At 42.0% G+C, this 21,100-nt stretch overlaps 1 protein-coding gene across 1 annotated transcript in view; it reads right to left on the bottom strand.

Moving 5' to 3' along the window:
• The window catches only part of PCCB (propionyl-CoA carboxylase beta subunit), a 49,151-nt gene that overhangs the window by 8,382 nt on the left and 19,669 nt on the right, over positions 1 to 21,100 (bottom strand). The window contains exons 8-12 of the mRNA XM_015426807.1: positions 20,618 to 20,738; positions 19,884 to 19,965; positions 14,780 to 14,903; positions 13,594 to 13,701; positions 9,954 to 10,054 (exon numbers count right to left, since the gene is read on the bottom strand). Of these exons, the coding sequence (XP_015282293.1) occupies positions 9,954 to 10,054; positions 13,594 to 13,701; positions 14,780 to 14,903; positions 19,884 to 19,965; positions 20,618 to 20,738 (536 nt within the window). The remainder of the gene's footprint in view (positions 1 to 9,953; positions 10,055 to 13,593; positions 13,702 to 14,779; positions 14,904 to 19,883; positions 19,966 to 20,617; positions 20,739 to 21,100) is intronic.

The raw sequence follows: 21,100 nt of genomic DNA, 5'->3' as shown, positions 1-21,100 counted from the left end.
ACAAGCAATAATGTAACTTTTTAACTGTTGCCAGAATCTTCCCCCCCCCTTAAAATAAAAAATGCAAAATATCCAAACCCCCTCCAAAGGGTTTGTATCTAGGAGATTGACCTATTACAGGCCAATATAAAGGAGTGTACAATCTTGTCACTCCAGCTAGATACACACCGCAAAAAATAAAAATCTAGGTGGGGTTGTAACTTGTGTTATAGATTGTTATAAAGTTCCACCTTCCCCCCCTATTGTTCAAAAGTTATAAAAGACTCAACACCTTATATAATAGATTTTTTAAAAATATAGATATAAGAAACATTAAGAAGAACATTTATGAAACCACATTTGAATCTAAACATCCTGATTCCAATAACAGTTCAAGGTTTAATAAGAATTAGTGGAATCAGTAGCTAATTCTTAATCTAGACATTCAAAACAACTTGTACTCTAACGATACTATTAGTTAATACTTTGTATTGTAAGGAAATAGAAAGTAATGGTTTACAACTGCACAGGATCACCAAAAACCTTTTAATGTCACATAAGTAGCACTTCTCTTAGAGTTTGATTGTAGACGTTCAATTTGCCATCAGGTCATCTTCTTCTCTTTTAGAAAGCTTTATTCCCATTGCAAGGAGCAGCGCTTTACCAGATACTCCGTCTGAAGCTTAATACTGTAGACCATTCTTAAAGACGTTAATGTCAGATGTTGGAGACCATCTAAAGCAAATTTTTGCCTCATTTAGTTTGGCTGTGACTTTCCTGAGTTTGTGTCGTTTTTCCAAGACTTCCGGAGCTAGATCCAACAAAACAATAATTTTTTGTTCCTTAAAAGTCAAAGTTCCTTTTTGTCTTGCAGCCTTTAGGACCTTGTCTCTAGAGCGTTGGTAAACAAATTGGACCAGGATATCTCAAGGTCTGTCTTTACGGGCCATCGCCAAAGGGCCTAAGTGTTGTGCTCGCGCCAGTGCTGGAGCGATACCCTCTTCGAGTTCAAGGGCTTTAGCAAGCCATCCCGACATAGATACAGCCAATTCCATGGATTCTTCCGCCCCCTCCTCAAATCTGCGGAATTTTAAGTTGTATCGTCGCCATTTGTTCTCTAGTACTGCAATTCTATTGAGCATAGCATAATCAGATGATTGTAAGGTTCTTACTTCATCTTGGAGGGTCAGCGCCATGTCTGCCGCATTTTCAGCTATCTTAGCTGCCTCCTTGATTTCCTTCGCCATATTTTGGAGTGGTTGCAAAAGCTTCGATACTAGAGTTGACATTGAGTTGAGTATGTCTTGTTTTAGCTCGGTTAGGTCCCGACGGGTTATAGGGTCGTTATTTTTATCCGGAGTAGTGTCTGCCACCATTTTAGGTGTTACAGGCGAGGCCGGAGCTGAGGGCATAGAGGGGATTATCAGATAAAAGAAGGTACGTACTGATGCCTTGTTTGTTCGATTTTTGTCTGCGATAATCCCAGAAGTTTTTCTAGCAGTTTTTTTCGGCATGAAGGCGTCGAGTACCGATTTCAAGTAGAAATATGGAAGAAGGGGTCAGGAGCACAGAAACTAAGCATCCGCCATGCGCCGCTGGCTCCGCCCACCCGTCTTGTCTTCAAAATTTTTAAACTAAGATAATAAAGTATTTAATAGCTTTAAATTAAAGTCCAGTGTAATTGTTGATTCTATCCCTATAAGGCACCTAAGATTTAGTTTAATACTTAAAAAGTAATTTTTCTACAACACTGTTGTTGAGAAATAGAAGGTTATTGGAGTTAGAAGGTTATGATTTGAGATTTGGTTGGCACGGTTATTTGTGGTACAACAAAGCTAAGGTCAATGTGGATTTTAAAAACCGTTATATTAGATGTGCTATTTTAAGAATATGGAATAAATATAAACCTAGGTTGTGTCCAAAAGCACCCTTGTGGTTTTCTACACAAGGGCTGCGGTCACACGTAACAGAAGCCACACAAGTGAGACGGAAAACAGCCAGAGTTTCCGGGCGCGATCCCACCAGCACATCTGGGAAGCGTAGCACTCCCGTGGCTCAACCGAGGCTTCCAACCGAAACTGCGTGGCAAAAAACTAGTACCTTCGAGGTACTAGTTTCCGGAAACTGCGGGGCAAGGGCGGGCGTCTGATCGCGTTTCCGGTGGCATCCGGCGCCCGCCCATGTCCCCTTGCAAATAAGGTGGGGTTTTTTTGTCCAAGTCTCTGTGGATGCGCATGCGCACCCAACGGAGCATGCACATTTGTCATGTACACAAAAATAAAAAACAGTTTGCCGCGGCGCGCGCTTCTTCGTTGTGCGCCGGCTTGTCCTGTGATCGGCACCTCTCCCTTGCCATGGAACCTCCACGGTACCTCCACAGGACCTCCACAGGAGGTCTGATCACGTAACTGCTCAGTAGTTTGCCCCAGGGCAAACAGCCACGCTTCTCCTCTGCAGTTTCCTGCCCGTGTGACCGGGGCCAAGAATCATTTTACAGACAAGAAATGATAAGTAAGCATAAATGGTTAACTTATCGTGACATACTAGATTTCTTTCAAGGGGATTGTAAAATGAAACAAAGAGAAGATGTGATAACAGAAGGATACACTTGCCAATTTTTTAACGCACAATTATTAGAAAGGTTTAAAGCAGATAAAAGTCGACATGGTTTTGCACAGTTTTGAACAATCTTTAACTGAATTTGAAACAGAATTATGTACAAATGACAAACAAGTTATTGCTAAAATGTATAAACTCCTGTTGAAATTTGAGACACAGGATGAGTAAGTGAAAGAATCTATGATAAAATGGGCCCAGAATGATATAATATACAAATAGAGCAATGAGAAATTATGTGGAAGGAAGGCCTTAAATTTATGTTGAGCTCTAGTCTCAAAGCGAATTTTTATAAAACGATGTATTGATGCGATATGTCACCAGAGAAATTAGCGAAAATATATAAGAATATTTTGAATGTATATTGGAAATGTGAACGAAAAGAAGGGACATTCTATCATTTATGTAACATGTAACAAAGCCAAAAAAATTCAGATACAAATACATTCATTAATTCAGAAAATTCTAAAGACTAATATACAATTGAAACCAGAGGTTTTTCTTTTGGGACTAATGGACAGACAGCTAGAAAAACGTCATGGAATTTTATTTCTATATATGACAACAGCAGCTAGACTATTATATGCACAAAAATGTGAAAGTTTTACATTACCTACAACAGAGGAATGGTTGGTGAAGAAGATGGAACTTGCTGAGATGGCTAAACTTACATCTTTGATTGGAGAAAAGACATTATCTACATTTATTATTAACTGGAAACCCCTTATAGACGTTTTGCATGAAATGGGGAAAAAATGAAATGATGATTTGCGGATCTGATTATTAAAGGGGGGAATTAGATAACAGAAGAAAGAACTCTTTGTAATTACAAAGTGTTAAGTTTGTAACTTTATGTATATTTGTCATGGAGAAAATTCGAAGCCACTTCTTTATATTCTTCATATTTTTTTCTCATCTCTTTTTTATCCTTTTTTCTTGGTTTTTTTCAACTTTGTATTTCTATTTCCTTTTTTAAAATATCTGTTGTTTGTTTTTGTCTTTCCGTTTAAAAATCCTTAATATGTTTTTAAAGTAATTTTTCACTGCCAGACCAGCAATTCATGGGTCACAGCTGTTTCAACTGAAAAGTGCACGGTTCCCCAAAGACAACCTATGTTCCCTTTTTATCACATACAGTATATGTGTGCGTCTATATACACACATGCACATACATATGAACACCATCTGTCACAGTGTTCTGAGGTGGGGAAATCACCCTAGGGAACGAGAGATTCGCCTATCAATGTAACGTTACATTGTGACCAAGAATGGGGGGGGATTGTATTCTCCATTTGTGGACGAAGGAATCTGGGTGAGTCACTGTACAAGCAATGCTCCCTCTAAGCTGTGGAGTCTTGTGAGCAAAAATTCTACTTTGTGAGCTCCTGGCATTAAAGCGAGTGAGCAATTTGGTTGCTGCATAAATTAGTTTGCTCTGGAGCCATCCTTTCTGAGCGAAGACAAAAATGTGTGAGCCGGAGGCTAAAAAACTGTGAGCTAGGTCACACTAACTCAGCTTAGAGGGAACACTGTCATTAGACAGAGTTTCATCCCTTTTGATGGAAAGAGACCCTACCCACTTCCACTTCTGTCTCCTCTGCCCTTATTTTTACTGCATAAAAAGGCAGGAAAACACGAGAATCCTTTCTTGCTCTCCTTTTTTTTAAGATGGGAAGGGAAACAAGGCTTTCTCTTCTACTGCTGGCATGTTGCCCCATTGCCAACTGCCAGCAAAGAGAAGACCAGCTGTCATCAAGGCCTGAATGAGATCCAGCTACTCAACCCATTCCCCTGCCAGCTCACCTCTTCTCTTTGAGGCATCAAGCTGTTTAATATACAATACGGTAATTTTAAAAGATTTTTGTTGGTTGCTTTGAGATGATCTTTCACCATGAAAAGCAGGATATTAAATGCTCTAATTAAGCAGGCAGCTGCTCCCACAGCCTCTTTGTGCTAAAAAGGCAATATTACAATTGGTAAGCAACTGAAAAGCACACAAAGAGATCTACTGAGAAACACACTACAGATGGGAGTACTGCTTCTCCTACTCACCATCCAGCTCTGAGGTATTGTGTTTAAGTAATGGGCCATTAAACACTGCCCACAGCAGCACAAAAGTACTGTTGGGTGGGCAAAAGCCACAAATCACCTAGAGGAGTGCGATGAAAAATTGCAGTCAAAGGTTGCCCACCCACCCAAGATAACCTTGTTCTGATATAGTTGAGAATGACCTTACCCTCATAAAAGCAAAAGGTAAAAAGAGAAGTAGAAAACTGTGAGTTGTTTGGTGAACAGCAATTTCTAGATTCTTCCTTTGCTGAACCACCTTTAAGCCGAGAGGTTTCCCTTTCCTTCCAAAAATATTAAAATATTAAGAGCCAGGAGGAGATACAAGCTCCTTCTATTCAAAGAGCCAGCTCTCAGAAAGCTAGAGGCATCAAGGTATCTTTATTTATTAAATTTATTTATTAAATTTATGAGTCGCGCCATCCCTGCTACTGCAGGCTCTGCGCGACGTATAAAACATTAAAAATGTTGACCAGATAAAAACAATAAATCATATTAGACTACATTTTAAAAAACAGATGGCGAATACTAACACTTATTAATTAATTGTTCCCATATTACAGACTGTGGGCGGAAGAGGTCAAAACAAGCATGGGGAAAAAAAAAAAACAAGCATGGAAAACAGAGGAGGGTGCCAGCCCACCGAGATGAAAGTCGTTGCTGTCCTCAACCAAAAGCCTGGCGGAACATCTCTGCCTTGCAGGCCCTATGGAATTGCATAAGGTCCCACAGAGCTCTGATGGTATTTGGCAGAGAGTTCCACCAGGTTGGGGCCAGGGCCTGCTCGAGGACAGCCAAATATCCCTAGGGCCGGGGACCACCAGGGTGTTGTTCTCCAAGGAGCACAGCATCCTTTTGGGGACATAACAGAGGAGATGGTCCCATAGATATGTTGGTCCCTGACCGCTAAAGGCCTTATGGATCAAAACCAAAACCTTGAACTTGACTTGGCATTCCACTGGAAGCCAGTGCAGCTGGCACAGTGCTGGATGTATATGTGCCATCCATGAGGGTGACAACACAAAAATCCTGTCAGCTGTACTCACAGTAAAGATTCTGTGGCTACCTGAGGAGTTTGTGTGGTGGCTCCATGCCCCCTGCCCAGTGATCAGCCCTGTAGTAGCATTACTTTGACGTTTTATTGTTCTGTAAACGTTGACATGAATTAGCTAACCCTACTGCTTTTATGATAGCTACAAGGCTGATGTTTATCTGACAGCTACAAGCATAGCCTGTCTAATTTATATATATATATATATATATATATACACACACACACACAAGGAAGAAGGCCCATTGTGGGAGAGAAGATATTGGATGCTAGGCTGGCCGTTCGGGCGTGGGCCGCTTGGCCTCAGCCCTCCCCCCACTAGCGCCACCGGATCAAGGCTCTGCTGGGCCAAGCCACCCGGGCTCGTCCCGCCCCGCGGAATGGGCACAAGTTCAGCCACCTGGCTGTGGGCCCCGTCTCCGTCCTCTCCCACCCTGGCTCGTCAAAGGCGTCCGGCCTGCCCCCACACACACACAGTTGAGACCCCGGTGGACCAAGCCGCCCAGCTTTGTCCGGCCCTGGCTCCAGCCCCCCGCCCCAGTGGGCCAAGGCCCGTGACCCGGCCCCCCTGCTTACCAGAGGGCAGTAGGGCAGGAGAACCCACCTTCTCTTCCTTTGTGCCCGCCGCAGACCCCGACGGTGCGCCCTTCCTGGCTGCCTGGACCACAGTGGTGGCACAAGGCCGCTCCGATTGCCCCAGCCTGGTGCCCTCCCACTGCCGCTGCTGACTCCGGGGCCCAAGGCAAAGGCGCCCCTACCTTGCCAGGTGCCCCATCCCTCCTGCGAGGCCACTTGTCCAGACCAGAGCGCCCAAAGTGCTTCCCGGCCCCTTCCTGGCTCGGCTGGCTCGGCGGCCAGGCCAGGAGGGGGCCCGGGGGCCTCTGAGCAGCTTCTCCTGTCGTCTGCCTCAGCAGGAGGGCAGAAGAACCCAGGGGGAGGGCCTGAAAGGGCTCCCTGGGCCCCTCCTGGCTCGCTGACCTCAACCTCTTCTGCATGTTGGGGCATAGACTTGGATTACTGTGATGTTGAATGGTTTGCCTTGGATTCGGACCAAGATCATTCTGTCATTTTTGAGATTGTATCCAAATACTGCCTTTCTCACTCTCTTGTTGACTATAAAGGCCACACCATTTTTTCTACGGGATTCCTGGCCACAGTAGTAGATAGAATAGTCTTCTGAGTTAAATTCGCCCATTCCTGTCCACTTTAGTTCACTGATTCCCAAGATGTCGATGTTCATTCTTGCCATCTCATTTTTGACCACGTCAAGCTTACCTTGATTCATAGATCTTACATTCTAGGTTCCTATGCAGTATTGTCCTCTACAGCATTGGACTTTCCTTTCGCTGTCAGACACATCCACAACTGAGCGTCCTTTTGGCTTTGGCCCAGCCACTTCACTCTTTCTGGGGTTACCTGTACTTGCCCTCTGCTCTTCCCCAGTAGCATATTGGACACCTTCCGACCTGAGGGGCTCATCTTCCGGCATCATATCTTTTAGCCTTTTGTTATTGTCCATGGGGTTTTCTTGGCAAAGATACTGGAGTGGGTTGCCATTTCCTTCTCCAGTGGATCCCACTTGGTCTGAGTTCTCTGCTGTGGCCTGTCCGCCTCATCGAACCATGCAAGCCCCCTCGCCACGACAAGGCAGTGATCCATGAGGGGGCCTCCAAGATATAAGATGCAAACTACAGCATTTTTTGCCATTTTGAGCAGGAAAGGTACCAAGTCCACATAACTACTTATTGAGGAAGGTTTTCTAGATTTCTCACAAGTCACCATCATAAACCTTTAACTGAATTATTAAAAGTGGTCCCCCTCAGAATTCTTTCCATTAATGTTGCAATAACATTTCAGCATTATATGAGGCTCCTCAATGAAACTGCTCAGAGCTTCAGGTTTGGTTGTCATCAATATTTATTTATTTATTTTATTTATTCGGCTTTTATCCTGCCCTTCCGCCGAAGCAGAATATGCAGATTACATCCAGCTCCATATTTCATTATCCAAACCTCTGGCCACTGTGTGACACAGAGTGTTGGACTGGATGGGCCTTTGGCCTGATCCAACATTGGCATCTCTTATGTTCTTATGTTCTTATAAACCTCTAAATGTGTCCATGGGCTATGAACCAGTGCTTTGAGGACAATGTCAGGTGGCTAACACAAAACAAACGAGCTGAATCTAGGTAAGACAGAGGTGATGCTTGTCAGGGACGCCGATGTTTTAAGAGTCCAGCTTTTTCCAGCACTCTCAGGTGTTACTGTCCATTTTCCGAAAGGAACTTTATCGTCTATTTCTTTTACAACGATGCCTGAAGAACAGTCATAGATCTGTTGTAGTAGATGCACGATAGTTGGCATCTGCAGAGTTTAAGAGCCTAGGAGTGCTCATGGACCCAACCTTGTTGTTTGAAAAGGAGGGTGATGTAGTGCCTTCTATGATCTGCTGGCTCACTGACTCTCATTCTGTTTAGACTCAGCAGATTTAGCCATGCTGATTCATGCTTTTCTAACCTTGCAAGTTGGACAACTAACATGTTCTATGTTGGACTGCCCATAATCTTCAGCTGGTAAGTCCAATTCAAGGTACTAGTTAAAACCATTAAAGCCATTCATAGCCTAGGATCCACATATTCAAAGGAGCTTCTCCTCCTAGATCTTCCTTCTCCATTGTTGCTCCAATTCTAATCAGGCTTCCCTAAGCAGGTAAGGGTAGCACAGTCTTTAGAAATGGTTAGGAGGCATTGTGAGTCCATTCTCTTTGCCAGGACTTTCAATGGAAAATAAAGTGGAGTGGTGGTATCTTCAGAGGACAGCGGAAGACAGGAGGACCTGGCGTGAGCTGGTCCATGGGGTCGCGAAGAGTTGGACTTGATTGTGCGACTGAACAACAAAAATCTCCCGGGAGGAGGGGGGGTTGTTTACTGCTTCTAAACTGTAATGATTTCAATTATAATTTGTAAGCCACCATGAGCCACAAAGAAAGGCAGATATAAATATTTTAATAAATAAGCAAGGCCTCAGAATTGGAAGTCCTCTCCATCCATGTATCTCTATGCCACAAAGATACAATGGCACTCAGACACTTATTCCAAAAGTGTATCTTTTCATTCATCTAACATGGGTAGGAAGTTCTCCAAATCCATCATCAGGAGATGGACTGAAGCAGACATTTTAGCTACATAGTCCAGCTTTTTCCTGCACTCTCAGGTGTTACTGTCCATTTTCCGAAAGGAACTTTAGCATCTATTTCTTTTACACCAGTGCCTGAAGAGCAGTCATAGATCATGTTTTTTTTCCTTTGTGAAGCATTACAAAATGCGCACTTTCCCTTCCTCTGATGCAGCATTTATGAGATAGTTGTTCCAGCGTGTTCTACTTCCATATTGTCCAGCAGCAAGCTTTGCCATCCAGAATGTAGGTACTGCTGTTTAATATTTCTCACAGGGATACCCTCCTCCACCAACGAAGAAAAGAATGTTGGACTCACCACAATTGTTTCTTCTCATCAGTGGAGGCATCATTCAGGGCCCAAGGATGGCACTCTGAGCTAGCAAGGGCTTCTTTTCACACTGTGGTAGTCAGCTTTGGGTTTCTGAATAGCCTCTGCTGCACTCTGTCATCCTTCCACCAGAAGGAATGACAACCCTGTTTAATTTAGATAGCCCTGCCTTTAGAGCAAGTGGAAAGAGTAACCCCCAAGGATATCCTCCATCCACTGAAGAGCAGAATAAGATCAATGTTCTTTTTTTTCCAAGTCTGCACAGACAGCAAGCTCTACCATCGTTTTTTCCTGCTTAAATTAACCTGAGCAAGAGCCCTGGTTTTGACACAGAACATCAAAGGCTCTAATCCACAGGGAATGTTTCCTTGACAGATCCCACTGACATGAATGTGAGTTTGCAACAACATTTCCATTCTTGTTGACAGGGCTTGCATAGGAATCTAATGAATAGAAAACAAAATTGTACACTGCTTGGCTACTCTTACCTACAGCATAAGCCCAAGCCAGCCATTTATTTTTAGAAAAACCAAGAATGGCAATGCAATTAATGCTTCCATAGACTGTACATAACTCCATATAAATTACTTATCACGACACTTGCAACTAAGACAGTCTCTCAAAGTTAAGCACAAGCTCAAAAACAAAAAGGGGCATATGAGAGCAGAACCAGAGACAGGCAAATCTCTAGTCATTCTCAGCTAGCCAACAACATTAAGATGCAGCTTGACTTTACCTTTCTTGTGATAACAGTGATCTTTGGCACTGTTGCTTCTGCAAAAGCAAACAGGAGTTTTGCACCATGCCGTATGATCCCGCCATATTCTTGAGCCGTTCCTGAATACAACAAAAACATATAACTATTTCGAGAAAATTACTTCAGGACAGGATGTTTAATACGAAACTATATACAGCAATCATTAATGATGACAGCATTATCTGAGTAACAAAAGCAGAAGTGGAAACCATGATTGAACCAGATATCTGTAGCAAGAAAGACAACAGATTTACAGAATCTGGTACGTACCCTAAGCCTCCAATGTGGAGGCCACCCTCCACTGTACAGTATGGACCTATGGTGCTAGTCGTGTTTGCTCGCACAAGACCAATGTCTTTCAATGAGTCAGAAAGTGCCACACCCTCTGCATGTCACTTCTTGGTTTGACTGAAAGCATCCTAGGAGGCCATTTTTAAACTACAGAGTTATCTACTATTCCCTTGGGTTTGTTTTTTTTAGTAATCTGGGATTAAATGGTCTAAAAAACCTATCCAAAATATGTCAAGCCTTGTGAAGTAGCATCTATGTGGTTATCAGAGGCAAACAATAATTGCCTAAGGCCACGACTCCCAACATGCTGCCCACTTCCTTCTTCCTCAAAGCATCTCCTCCCCAATGCAAAGAGCCAGTCCTGACTTTCCTCCACCTCCTTTGAGCAGGAGCTGCCTCAAAAGACTCGGGACACATTGCCTTTGCGTCTTCAAGGAGCACCCACTCAAAAGTAGCTGTCTGTATCGTAGGATGACACTTGGCTTGGAAGCTCCCAACATTTTGTGACTGGCCCCAGATCTCATGGCTGGCTGGACCCCCACAAACACACCGTGGCAGCCATTTAGTGGTGGTGCTTGGTGTTCTCAAAGCTCCAAAAGTGTCCATAGACTCAAAAAGTCTGGAGACCCCCTAGCCCAAGGGGAGGTAAATTGCCAACAAAATGGTCAAAATGCAACTAGGATACCGCCATACACACAGCCTCCATAGTGCTACCATTTTCAATGAAAGGCAATACTATGAAAGCTGCACATAATGGCTCTCATTCTTCCTTTCCGGCACTGAATAAAAACTGTGCATGTGCAGGTTCTATAACAATATATAAAAAGGTATTAGTTCCTGATGCAAAACTTTATGAAGCTAATTTGATGCTTGTGAATTAACAGTGAGACAAGCTATTAATTGTTGTAGATTTTCCAGGCTGTATGGCCGTGGTCTTGGCATTGTAGTACCTGATGTTTCTCCAGCAGCTGTAACTGGCATCCTCAGAGGTACAACACAGAAAGATGGAGTACTCTCTGTATCAATGTGAGAAGAAAAATGGTAAGGAGGTAATTTATATCTACTCAGGAAGGTGGGGTAGGGCTGAGTCATTAACTTATAGGAGTTTCCCAGGCTGTGACATGCTAATAGAGGAGCTTTCCTGAGGAGGTTCTTTTGCATATGGGTTGGCTGTTGAAATTCCAATCTTATCTGTAGTGCTGTTGTAAGATGTAGAGCATTTTGTGTTTTTCAGGACAGGGAACCATGCCCTATTTAAACTCTCTTCTTCCCTGTTGAAATTGTTTATGTTTATGAATTTCAATGGCTTCCGTATGTAATCTGACATGGTAATTTGATGTGTTGTCCAGCATTTCAGTGTCTTGGAATAAGATACTATGTCCTGTTTGAGTTAGGCTATGTTCAGCCACTGCGGATTTTTCAGGTTGGCCAAGTCTGCAGTGTCTTTCATGTTCTTTTATTCTTGTCTGGATGCTACACTGTGTGGTCCTGATGTAAACCTGTCCACAACTGCAGGGTATGCGGTATACTCCTGTAGAAGTGAGGGAGTCTCTTCTGTCTTTTGCCAATCGTAGCATCTGTTATACTTTTCTGGTGGGTCTGAGTCCTCCCCTCCTCCATTCACAACACCAACCTTGTGAAGTAGATTAGCCAAGAGAGGGAGCAAAAATGGCCCAAGGTCATCCAGCGAGCTTCCATGGCTGAGTAAGGATTTGAACCTAGGTCTCTCAGATCGTTTTCTGTAGACGTGACCAGTGTTCCCTCTAAGCTGAGTTAGTGTGAGCTAGCTCAAAGTTTTTTAGCCTCCGGCTCACACATTTTTGTCTCAGCTCAGGAAGGATGCCTCCAGAGCAAACTAATTTATGCAGTAGCCGAATGGCTTGCTCACAACTTTAATGTCAGTAGCTCACAAAGCAGAATTTTTGTTCACAAGACTCCACTGCTTAGAGGGAACATTGGACGTGACCTAATTGAAGGTTAGCTTTGTGGATGACCATGATATCTAGAAATGGGAGTTCACCCTCAATTTCTTTTTCCATGGGGAACTGTATGTTCAGGTGGATATTGTTGAGGTGGTCTAAAAACTCCATCAATTCTACCTCTCCATGGCTCCAAATGATAAAGGTATCATTTACGTACCAGAACCAGACTGTAGGTTTGTGGGGTGCAGATTCTAAAGCTGTTTTTTCAAAATGTTCCATGTAGGTTTGCTATAACCAGGCTGAGAGGGCTTCCCATGGCAACCCCATCCATCTGTTCATAGAATTCATTATCCCATTGGAAGTAAGTGGCTGTCAAACAATGGTGGAATAAGGCTGTTATGTTCTCCGGAAAAATCTGATTAACAAGTGCAAGTGTGTCTCTTACCAGAACCTTCATAAAAAGAGATGCCACATCAAAACTTTTTTTTCTTCTTCTCACATTGACACAGAGAGTACTCCATCTTTCTGTGTTATACCTCTGAGAATGCCAGTCACAGCTGCTGGCGAAACGTCAGCTACTACAATGCCAAGACCACAGCCATACAGCCTGGAAAATCTACAACAACTAATGAACTCTGGCCGTGAACGCCTTTGACAACATAGTGAGACAAGCTGCTGAGGGGGATCATCAGTTATATCCTCTTACTCCACAGCTCTAACTCTACCAACAAATACATTAACTATGCATGAATAAATACCAGTGGAACAGTCTGTTGCAGCTTAAACAAGCTCACAAAAGCTTATGCTATAATAAATATGTTAGTCTTTAAAGGTACCACAAGACTCTCTTGTTTTTGATGTGTGTCAATAGGAACCTATTACAACAACAGTTTATGTATCTACAGTGCACTGTAGCAGGAAAAATGCTCTGCAAAGAAACAGCTCCTTTCACCACTAAGACACTGGCTCTGCCTGTACCCTTGCAAGCAAAGGCAAACCCCTATGCCTTCTATTTAGGATCTGCAATGAAAGCTTCCAATTCAACATATAAGAAGTGACATGTCCTCCATTCAGTTTCCACAGCCACAGTGCAAAGTGATGGTTTCTTACCTGAAAGGCCTTAAGCAGCTTGGGACTGAGGTACTACTCAAACCTTCTCCCACACTGTCCAGCCTGCCAGCTGATCATCTTCCCAAGCCCTGCCCTCTGCCCCCACACCTTCAAAGGTTAGGTGGGTGATGACCAGACAGGGCTTCAGCGGCTTAACCTCATTTTATGCTGTTTTTATGCTCCTGGCTTGTTTTTAATGTCTTCTTTTAATATTGATAATTCTTAGAATTGCTGCTTTTATGATGTTATAGTGTTGTTTTTTCACTTGTTTTCAAGGAAGACTCAGAACAACATACCTGGTAAAAATCCAGGCACATCCACAAAAGTTATCAGAGGAATGTTGAAAGCATCACAAAATCGGACAAAACGAGCTCCCTTCACAGAAGAATTTATATCCAGGCAGCCTAATTTTTAAAAATAGATATAAAAAAACTATTAATGACACATCAATTCTCTCGTACATAAATGCACATGTTAGTTACAGTAAATCTTCACTCAAAGGAGGAGAACATCCTTGACAGATGCAAAGGTGTAAGTGCCAGCTCCCCGTCTCCTGGGCTGGGATGCACCCTTCTTCTCCAGTTCCTTTTGTCTCACTCAGTTAGGAATGCAGAGATCTCTGAGAGGTCTATCTTTACATTGTTCACAATCTAGGTTCCGCAGACCTCTCTTACAGTTTCCACTTGGGCTTTCTTCCATCTTCCATTTATACTTTCCAGTGTTCCTCCATTCTCACCCATTGGCTATTTTAAAAAGCTTCTTAAACTGATGCAGAAATTACTGCCTCTGTTAATGTGATGTGGAAGCCCTGCTCCTCTGACAAACACTGGACAGGACCAGAGAGTCCTGCAAAGATGACTTATACTGACTCACCGATTTCATTTACAAAAAGGCCTAGTGTTAATTGAAATTCTGTAGCCTCCACATGTCCACGTTAAACACATCTCCTGTGTAAATGTTCTTGCTTCCCAAACTGGACTCAAGACTCACACAAAATAGCCAAGCCTCTCCTGTGCTGACCCTCACTCCTGACCTAGCAAGATCTGCTAACTTAGATAGCAAATAACTTGGATAGCAAATAATACACCCCAAACCTGGAATCAGACCATCACGCCTTATTTAAGGATTTTTTAAAATAAGGTGACAGGGCTCCAGTGAAAAGCTAGCAGGAAAACTGAGATGGAATTTAGCAAAATAAACAGATAAAACTTTATTGACAGGAGTCAAAGTCCATGATTAGAGTAATATTCAAATATACTGCAATATAGAAACCACAGCTATCAGTACCCAGTTCCACAACACACATAATGTTCACTGACAGTAACAGTGTACATCTCATAAAATGTTGAAAAGAAAGAGGAAAAGAGAAGTGACAGTAAGAACTAGTGTGACTGTTAAGAAATTATGTTCAGGTCCTGCCGCTAGGCATAGATGTTTTTCAGTCTGTTTTCTCCACTATGCAAATCACTAATAGTTTCTTACCTGATGCAACTCTGGGCTGGTTGCCAACTATTCCAACAGTTCTTCCATTCATTCTTGCAAAGCCAACAATGATGTTTTTAGCATAGGAGGGCATGATCTCAAAGAATTCTCTGTCATCAACAATCTACACAAGTGAAATCCAGACATTTTACTGATGAAATGTATATGACTTCAGCTTATCTGTATCATTCAAAGTAGATTTAGCCTATAAAACAGCTGAAGGGTTCTTCTAAGTTCTTTTCAGTATGTTGCTCTCAGAGAACATTTATCCACATTAACATTAGAGCAGGGGAAAAATTGGAAACTCACTTCTTATAAAGGTAACTTTCTAATTCCTGACAGTTAATATTAATTGTTTTACTTACTCCATAATTTAATAAACCAACTGTGACCTTTAAACACATCACCTGCTTAAGAAATGATATGGCCCACATGTAGCTCTGAGACCCCCATTAAATCTACAACATGTGCACTTTTCCTGGAAAATTCCTCTCTTCTACAGCCCCTGGATAAGCTTCAGAGAACCAGTCCAACCCAATCAACACTAGGAGATTAAGAAATGCTAGCAATCCATTAGCAAAATCATAAAGAATAAGAAAAAAGTATCACTGTAAGAACTCTATTCTTGGACAGTAAGTCAGCCTCTACCCAGAGCACAGGCTTTCAAATTTTGCCACCATGAGTTTCTACACTTACATCAACATATAGTTTTGAGCCCCTCCACAGTCATCTGACACACAAACCCAGATAGTTCAGTGGTAAAACGCAGAGAAAGTTCAGCAAGATTTAAGACTCTTAACAGGGTAATCCTAAACAGTTACACTCTTCCAAGTCCACTGAAGTCAATGCAATTTGAAGAATCTCACTCTGTTTAGAATTGCATTGTAAGTGATGCAACACGCAAAAGAAAAAAAATGCAAAAAAAAGGTTCTTAGTTGGCCCCCAGCATGATCTGTAAACTGCACAGTGCACATGATGGACTAGGGGCAGAAAGCCCCAGGGTATAAATTAATTTACTATTTCATTCTCTGCCTGCCCCTACAGACAGTGAAGGTCTGCTGCACAGGCACCTGCACTGCAGGTCAATCATGGATTGTGGAGGAAAATCTGAGTGATGGACGATGGCCGGCTAATCACAGTGCACCCGCTGTCTTTTGTACCTTTGATCTCCCAAGCCTTTAAGCTGGAAGCAGAGTTGAAAGAACATTTTATTGCATCAGACCGTAAGCCCTATCAAAGTCAGTATTGTCTGCTCTCATTGGCAGCAGCCCTCCAGGGTCTCACATGTAGGGTCTTTTACACCACCTGCTACTCAGTCCTGGGACTTTCTGCATGCAAAGCAGGTGCTCTGCCAGTGAGCCACGGTACAGCATTCTGTTTCCAGCAACAGGCTACCTGATGCCTCTGGAAACGCAGACAAAAAAGTAATGAGGATGACAGACTCATTCCAATATTGGCTGTAGCATCATCAGTGACATAGTAATTTTGAGCATGAAAGTTCTAGTTCGCATACTAGACTTTGGACTAAATTAGCCAATACAAATATAGATAGACAACTCCTCAGGATTATGAAGGAATTACATTCTAACCTTTCAGTTAGGATATAAATTGATGCTTATGGTTCCCTTACAGACCCTATTCCCTTGAGAAAATGAGTTAGACAGTGATGTCTCCTGGCCCCTTTCCTGTTTAATTTTTACATTAATGATTTTGTTTTGACCATGAACTCCCAGAACTTTTTTTCTCCCTCCCTGGCTGGCCAGAAAATTTCTGTACTCTTATATGCAGATGACATGGCCATCATTTCGTTTACTCAATTAGGGCTTAGAAGGATGCTAGTGAGACTTGTGGATTATTGCGAACAAGAGGATCTAAGAATTAACTACAATAAAACCAAGGCTATAGTATTTGGTAAACAGCCCTAAGCATAGATGGTCTGTCAATGCCCACAGAAAAGAACAATGCCCTTCTTTTAAATATTTAGGCATAACCTTTCAGGCATCTCAATCTTGGCAAGCCCATCTTAATGCTACTTTACTAACTGTGTGATGCACTATGGGAGCTAAAATTAGAGTTAAAATTTTCTACACTAAAGGCGGTCTCTAAAGGTTTTCTGGAGCAAGGTTATTGCTCAGCTTTTATACGGGGTGGAAATCTGGGGGTGGAATGAGAAAAAATTCTTTCAGAATCCATTCAAAATCTCTTTTTAAAGAAAATTTTAGGTCTTCCACAGGGAACCCCCGCACCACGCTTAAGACTAGAAGTTGGCCTACCATCTTGTTACAGCAAGAATACATTTGAAGTTATTAAAATATTATAAGAAGCTAGTTAATATTCCAGATGTCCATCTTGTAAAATACTGTTTCCAGTACTACAAGGAGGTGAACCAGTGGTCCAAATTGTTCTCCCCCATTTTGCACTTGTACTCCTTGCCCCCTTTAGAGGAAGTAAACTGCTAGGATTCAGGTAAAATGCAAGACTGGATTTTTGGTAAAGACGCCTTACGAGATGCTAGCCAGGTCTCCCAATCTAGATTCTCTTTTTGGTACCCTTTGTTCAAGAAAAACAGATTTTTTTCACAATATCTGGTTGACCTTTCTAATGCCCCCTTGAAAAAGGCATTTACTAAGCTGATGGCATATCTTCAAGGTAGATTTCATACATTACCTGTGGATCAGAGCCTCTGCTCCTGCAACCTAAATCAGGTGGAAGACAGTATCCACTATAATGCTATACTGTCCTTACTACAAGTCCATTCGCAAGAAACTGTTGTACCTATTTCTTATTATTTTATTTGGCTCGGCGGAAGAGTGTTTAAACTTTTTACTAGCCAATTTTATCCCAGATGTTACTCATAAGGTGGCTATTTTTATTTTTCTCTCAATAAGCTTAAGGAAGAAATTAACCTTGGGTACATCTGTTAGAATGTTAACTAAATTATAGGTTCTATATTTTAGAACTTTGCATGTATGTCTTATTAACCTTATACATGTATATTGTAAATTTATAAAATTTATTTTGCCATGATGGATTGTTTTAATCGTTTTAATCCTGATCTGAATTTATTGTATGTTGTGATTTTGTTGAGATGTTATGTCATTTACATTTGGTATCAATAAATCATTTAGTCAGCTATCATGGTTGACAGAAAGGATTTGTGAATGAACAGGAAGGAGGAACTTTGGACATGGAATTCCTAGAGTAGTGAGGGTGGCTTAGCAGGGTAAATGGCACTTGTAACATCCCTATTTTGGTGAAGCACCAGCCAACTCTGACATAAAGGCAAAAATGGCACAGAATAAAATGCAAGATGAAAATCAGAGAGTACAGAATTAAATCAAAGTGAAGAAAACTGATATGGCAATATCAAAGTCTTATTCAGCTATTGCTTTTCCACTTCGTAACACATAAAGTAAATACTCTTGATTATACACAAATCATGATGGCATAGATTAGGTAGCAAGAGGTAGACAGAGCCACCCCCACCAACAAAAAAGTACTTAATTTTATTTTAAGAAGCAAAATTGAAGAAGTTCCAAACTCAGCTCCTATTGTTCTAGCATTCTGTAGTCATGTGCCCATATTATTTGAATCCAGAAACAATTATTATAACAAAACACTTTTTGTATGTAATTCACATACCATAGAAATAAGCCTTCACCCATGACTGCCATCCTATTTTTATAGTGCCACACACAGTGAAATCAATAAAAATTAAATTGGGCAGCCATAGTCCTTTGATTATGATATCATGCAATTACAATGATTATGATATCATGGAATTACAATGCATAACTCCTTTTTTTATAAAGAAGTACAAATCTGTGAATTCATCAATTATGAATTGGCTTGCATCCAGCAAACCATGAGTCATGCAAAGCCAAGAGAATGGGAATTTTTTGTTTCTCCCCTTCTTGCTGCAGTCCATTGAACACTCTGAAGTTCTGCCTCTTGTAGTTAAGGGAACCTCATGCACAGCATGAGGGAACAAAATGGGGGTCAGCATTAGGGATGGGCACAAACCAGCTCACGAACTTTTGTTTGTGATGAGCTTTGGCTGGTTCATGGTTCTGGAACTGAGGTTCACAAACTGCAGCCCAGCCACGGACCTCCATGAACTTTTAAGGTTGTTCGTGGGGAGGAAATAGCAGGGCTTTTAAACCCCTGCTTTCTCCTCCCCACAAAAGCCACCAAAACTGCTGAGCAGCGGGAGCAGGCTGCTCCCAGCCACTCAGCTGTTCAGATCAGAAACAGGTGAGCCGCAGAGGCAGCCTGCTCCTGCAGCTCAACTGCTTTGGGCTCAAAACAACTGAGCTTGCTACTATGGCTCAGCTATGGCTCAGCTGCCACTCAAAAAGTGGCAGGGAGCAAAAAGCAGGCATCACAAATCAATACAAACTGTTTCAGTTCACGAACCAACCTCCCAGTTCATATAGGTTTGTGGTTCAGCCACGAACCGAACTGCAAAAATGTGGTTTGTGCCCATCCATAGTCTGCACTGGAAGGATGATCTCAGCTAAGTTCCTTCCATCAGCAGAAAATGACTATAGGATACAAAACATTACTTTTACCACTCATACAAAGCAACAACCAATGGATTTTTAGTTGTTTAAAGGTAAAGGTAAAGGTTCCCTTGCTCGAAAGCCAGTCGAATCCGACTCTAGGGTTGCGGTGCTCATCTCCGTTTCAAAGCCGAAGAGCCAAAGACGTTTCCGTGGTCATGTGGCCGGCATGACTAAACACCAAGGCGCACGGAACACTGTTACCTTCCCACCGAAGTGGTACCTATTTATCTACTTGCAATTTCTTGCTTTCGAACTGCTAGGTTGGCAGGAGCTGGAACTAGAGATGGGAGTTCACTCCATCATGTGGCACCCGTGTCTCGAACTGCTGAACTACTGACCTTCCACAGCCTGCAGTTCAGTGTCTTAACCACTTGAGCCACCACAGCTCCTATTAGTTGTTTAGCAACCTGCATACCAGCAAGATCAAAACAGGTTTATCAAATTGCAGCAAAACCCCAATGAAATAAATATTAATGCACTGTATATTAACTCAAAGTTTTTATATTCCATCACTAGTAACATCGGCATATGGAGCTTACCGCATGTACAATATCCACCATGTCATAAGCTTTAGTAGATTCCATCGGGACTATTGTATCCAACTCAGGAACCAATCGATTGCTTTAAGGAAATGGAATCAAGAGCAAGAAACATACTCATCAGAATTCATATGAGGAAATTAGTCCTATAAGAAGTGACCTTTTCCTTAACCTAGGACAATCTGACCAAAAACCAGAATCCTGAGTCAGCATATAAATGAGATCTGAGGGATTATCTTTAGCAGACTGCATCTTCAGACCTTAGAGAACAGCCTCCTTCCCATCACTGCCAGCAAAAACTGTTTAACAGCCAAATAGTACCAGTAAGAGGCAAGACTAAAGAAGGAAATACAGACAGGTTTGGTCCATCAATGAAGTGTCAATCACACAGCGGCAGAACTGCACCAATATAAAATTGCACCAGGTTATTTTCTACCGCTCACATCTGAGCAAGCATCTCTCTGAAGGGGAACAGCTTGAAACAATCCCTAGAACATCTGGAAATCACCCCTGGGGAATTCTCTGATAAGCTGCTTATCTTCCAGAACAATTAAGTGATTGAACAGGCTGCCCAGGAATTTCCATCCCAAGAGGAATATTCCCTAGAGTATTTAACTGGATAAGCCTCCATCAGGGATATATCTAGGAAATCCTACCACTGCTGAAAGTGGACTAGCTGAGTCCTAGGGCATATTCAAATTCTACATGCACCTATCCTTTGTAAACCTACTTACCGAGAGTCACTGCATTCACGGACTGGAGCTGGATCTTTGTTACTAAGAGGTAGATAATTAAAAAACTCTCTGAGATTGAGCAAAGCATCTATGTCATTGTCAAAGGCACAGTGTGCAACCCCTGCAGAGAACGAGACAAAACAAATCTGACCTTGCAAGGACTCCATTGAGATCTTGAATACACAGCAAGAAATTCATCAACTACAACATCATATTAATCTAAGACCAATATGCATCCAAATTCTCAAGCCAAAGTAGTTAACATATGCTTAATATAAAGAAAGCAGAGAATATAATATCTCTTTACAATAGGATTGGTGCTTCTTGTTATACCTGCAAACAAATTACACAAATTAAATGTTGTAGTAACTGTAACACCAGAGGATATGGGGTTGGATCCCATCTGAATTCTGTGAATGGAAGTACAACTTCCTTTCTTCTTTTCTCCTGCTTCAGCTCAAAATACTCCCCAAAATGCTGCTC

The sequence above is a fragment of the Gekko japonicus genome, unplaced genomic scaffold (assembly GCF_001447785.1).
Source record: "Gekko japonicus isolate JY-2015 unplaced genomic scaffold, Gekko_japonicus_V1.1 scaffold14, whole genome shotgun sequence".
In the NCBI taxonomy this organism is placed as follows: Eukaryota; Metazoa; Chordata; class Lepidosauria; order Squamata; family Gekkonidae; genus Gekko; species Gekko japonicus.
Note: the sequence above shows the minus strand (reverse complement) of the source record. Positions and strands in the feature narration are given on the sequence as shown.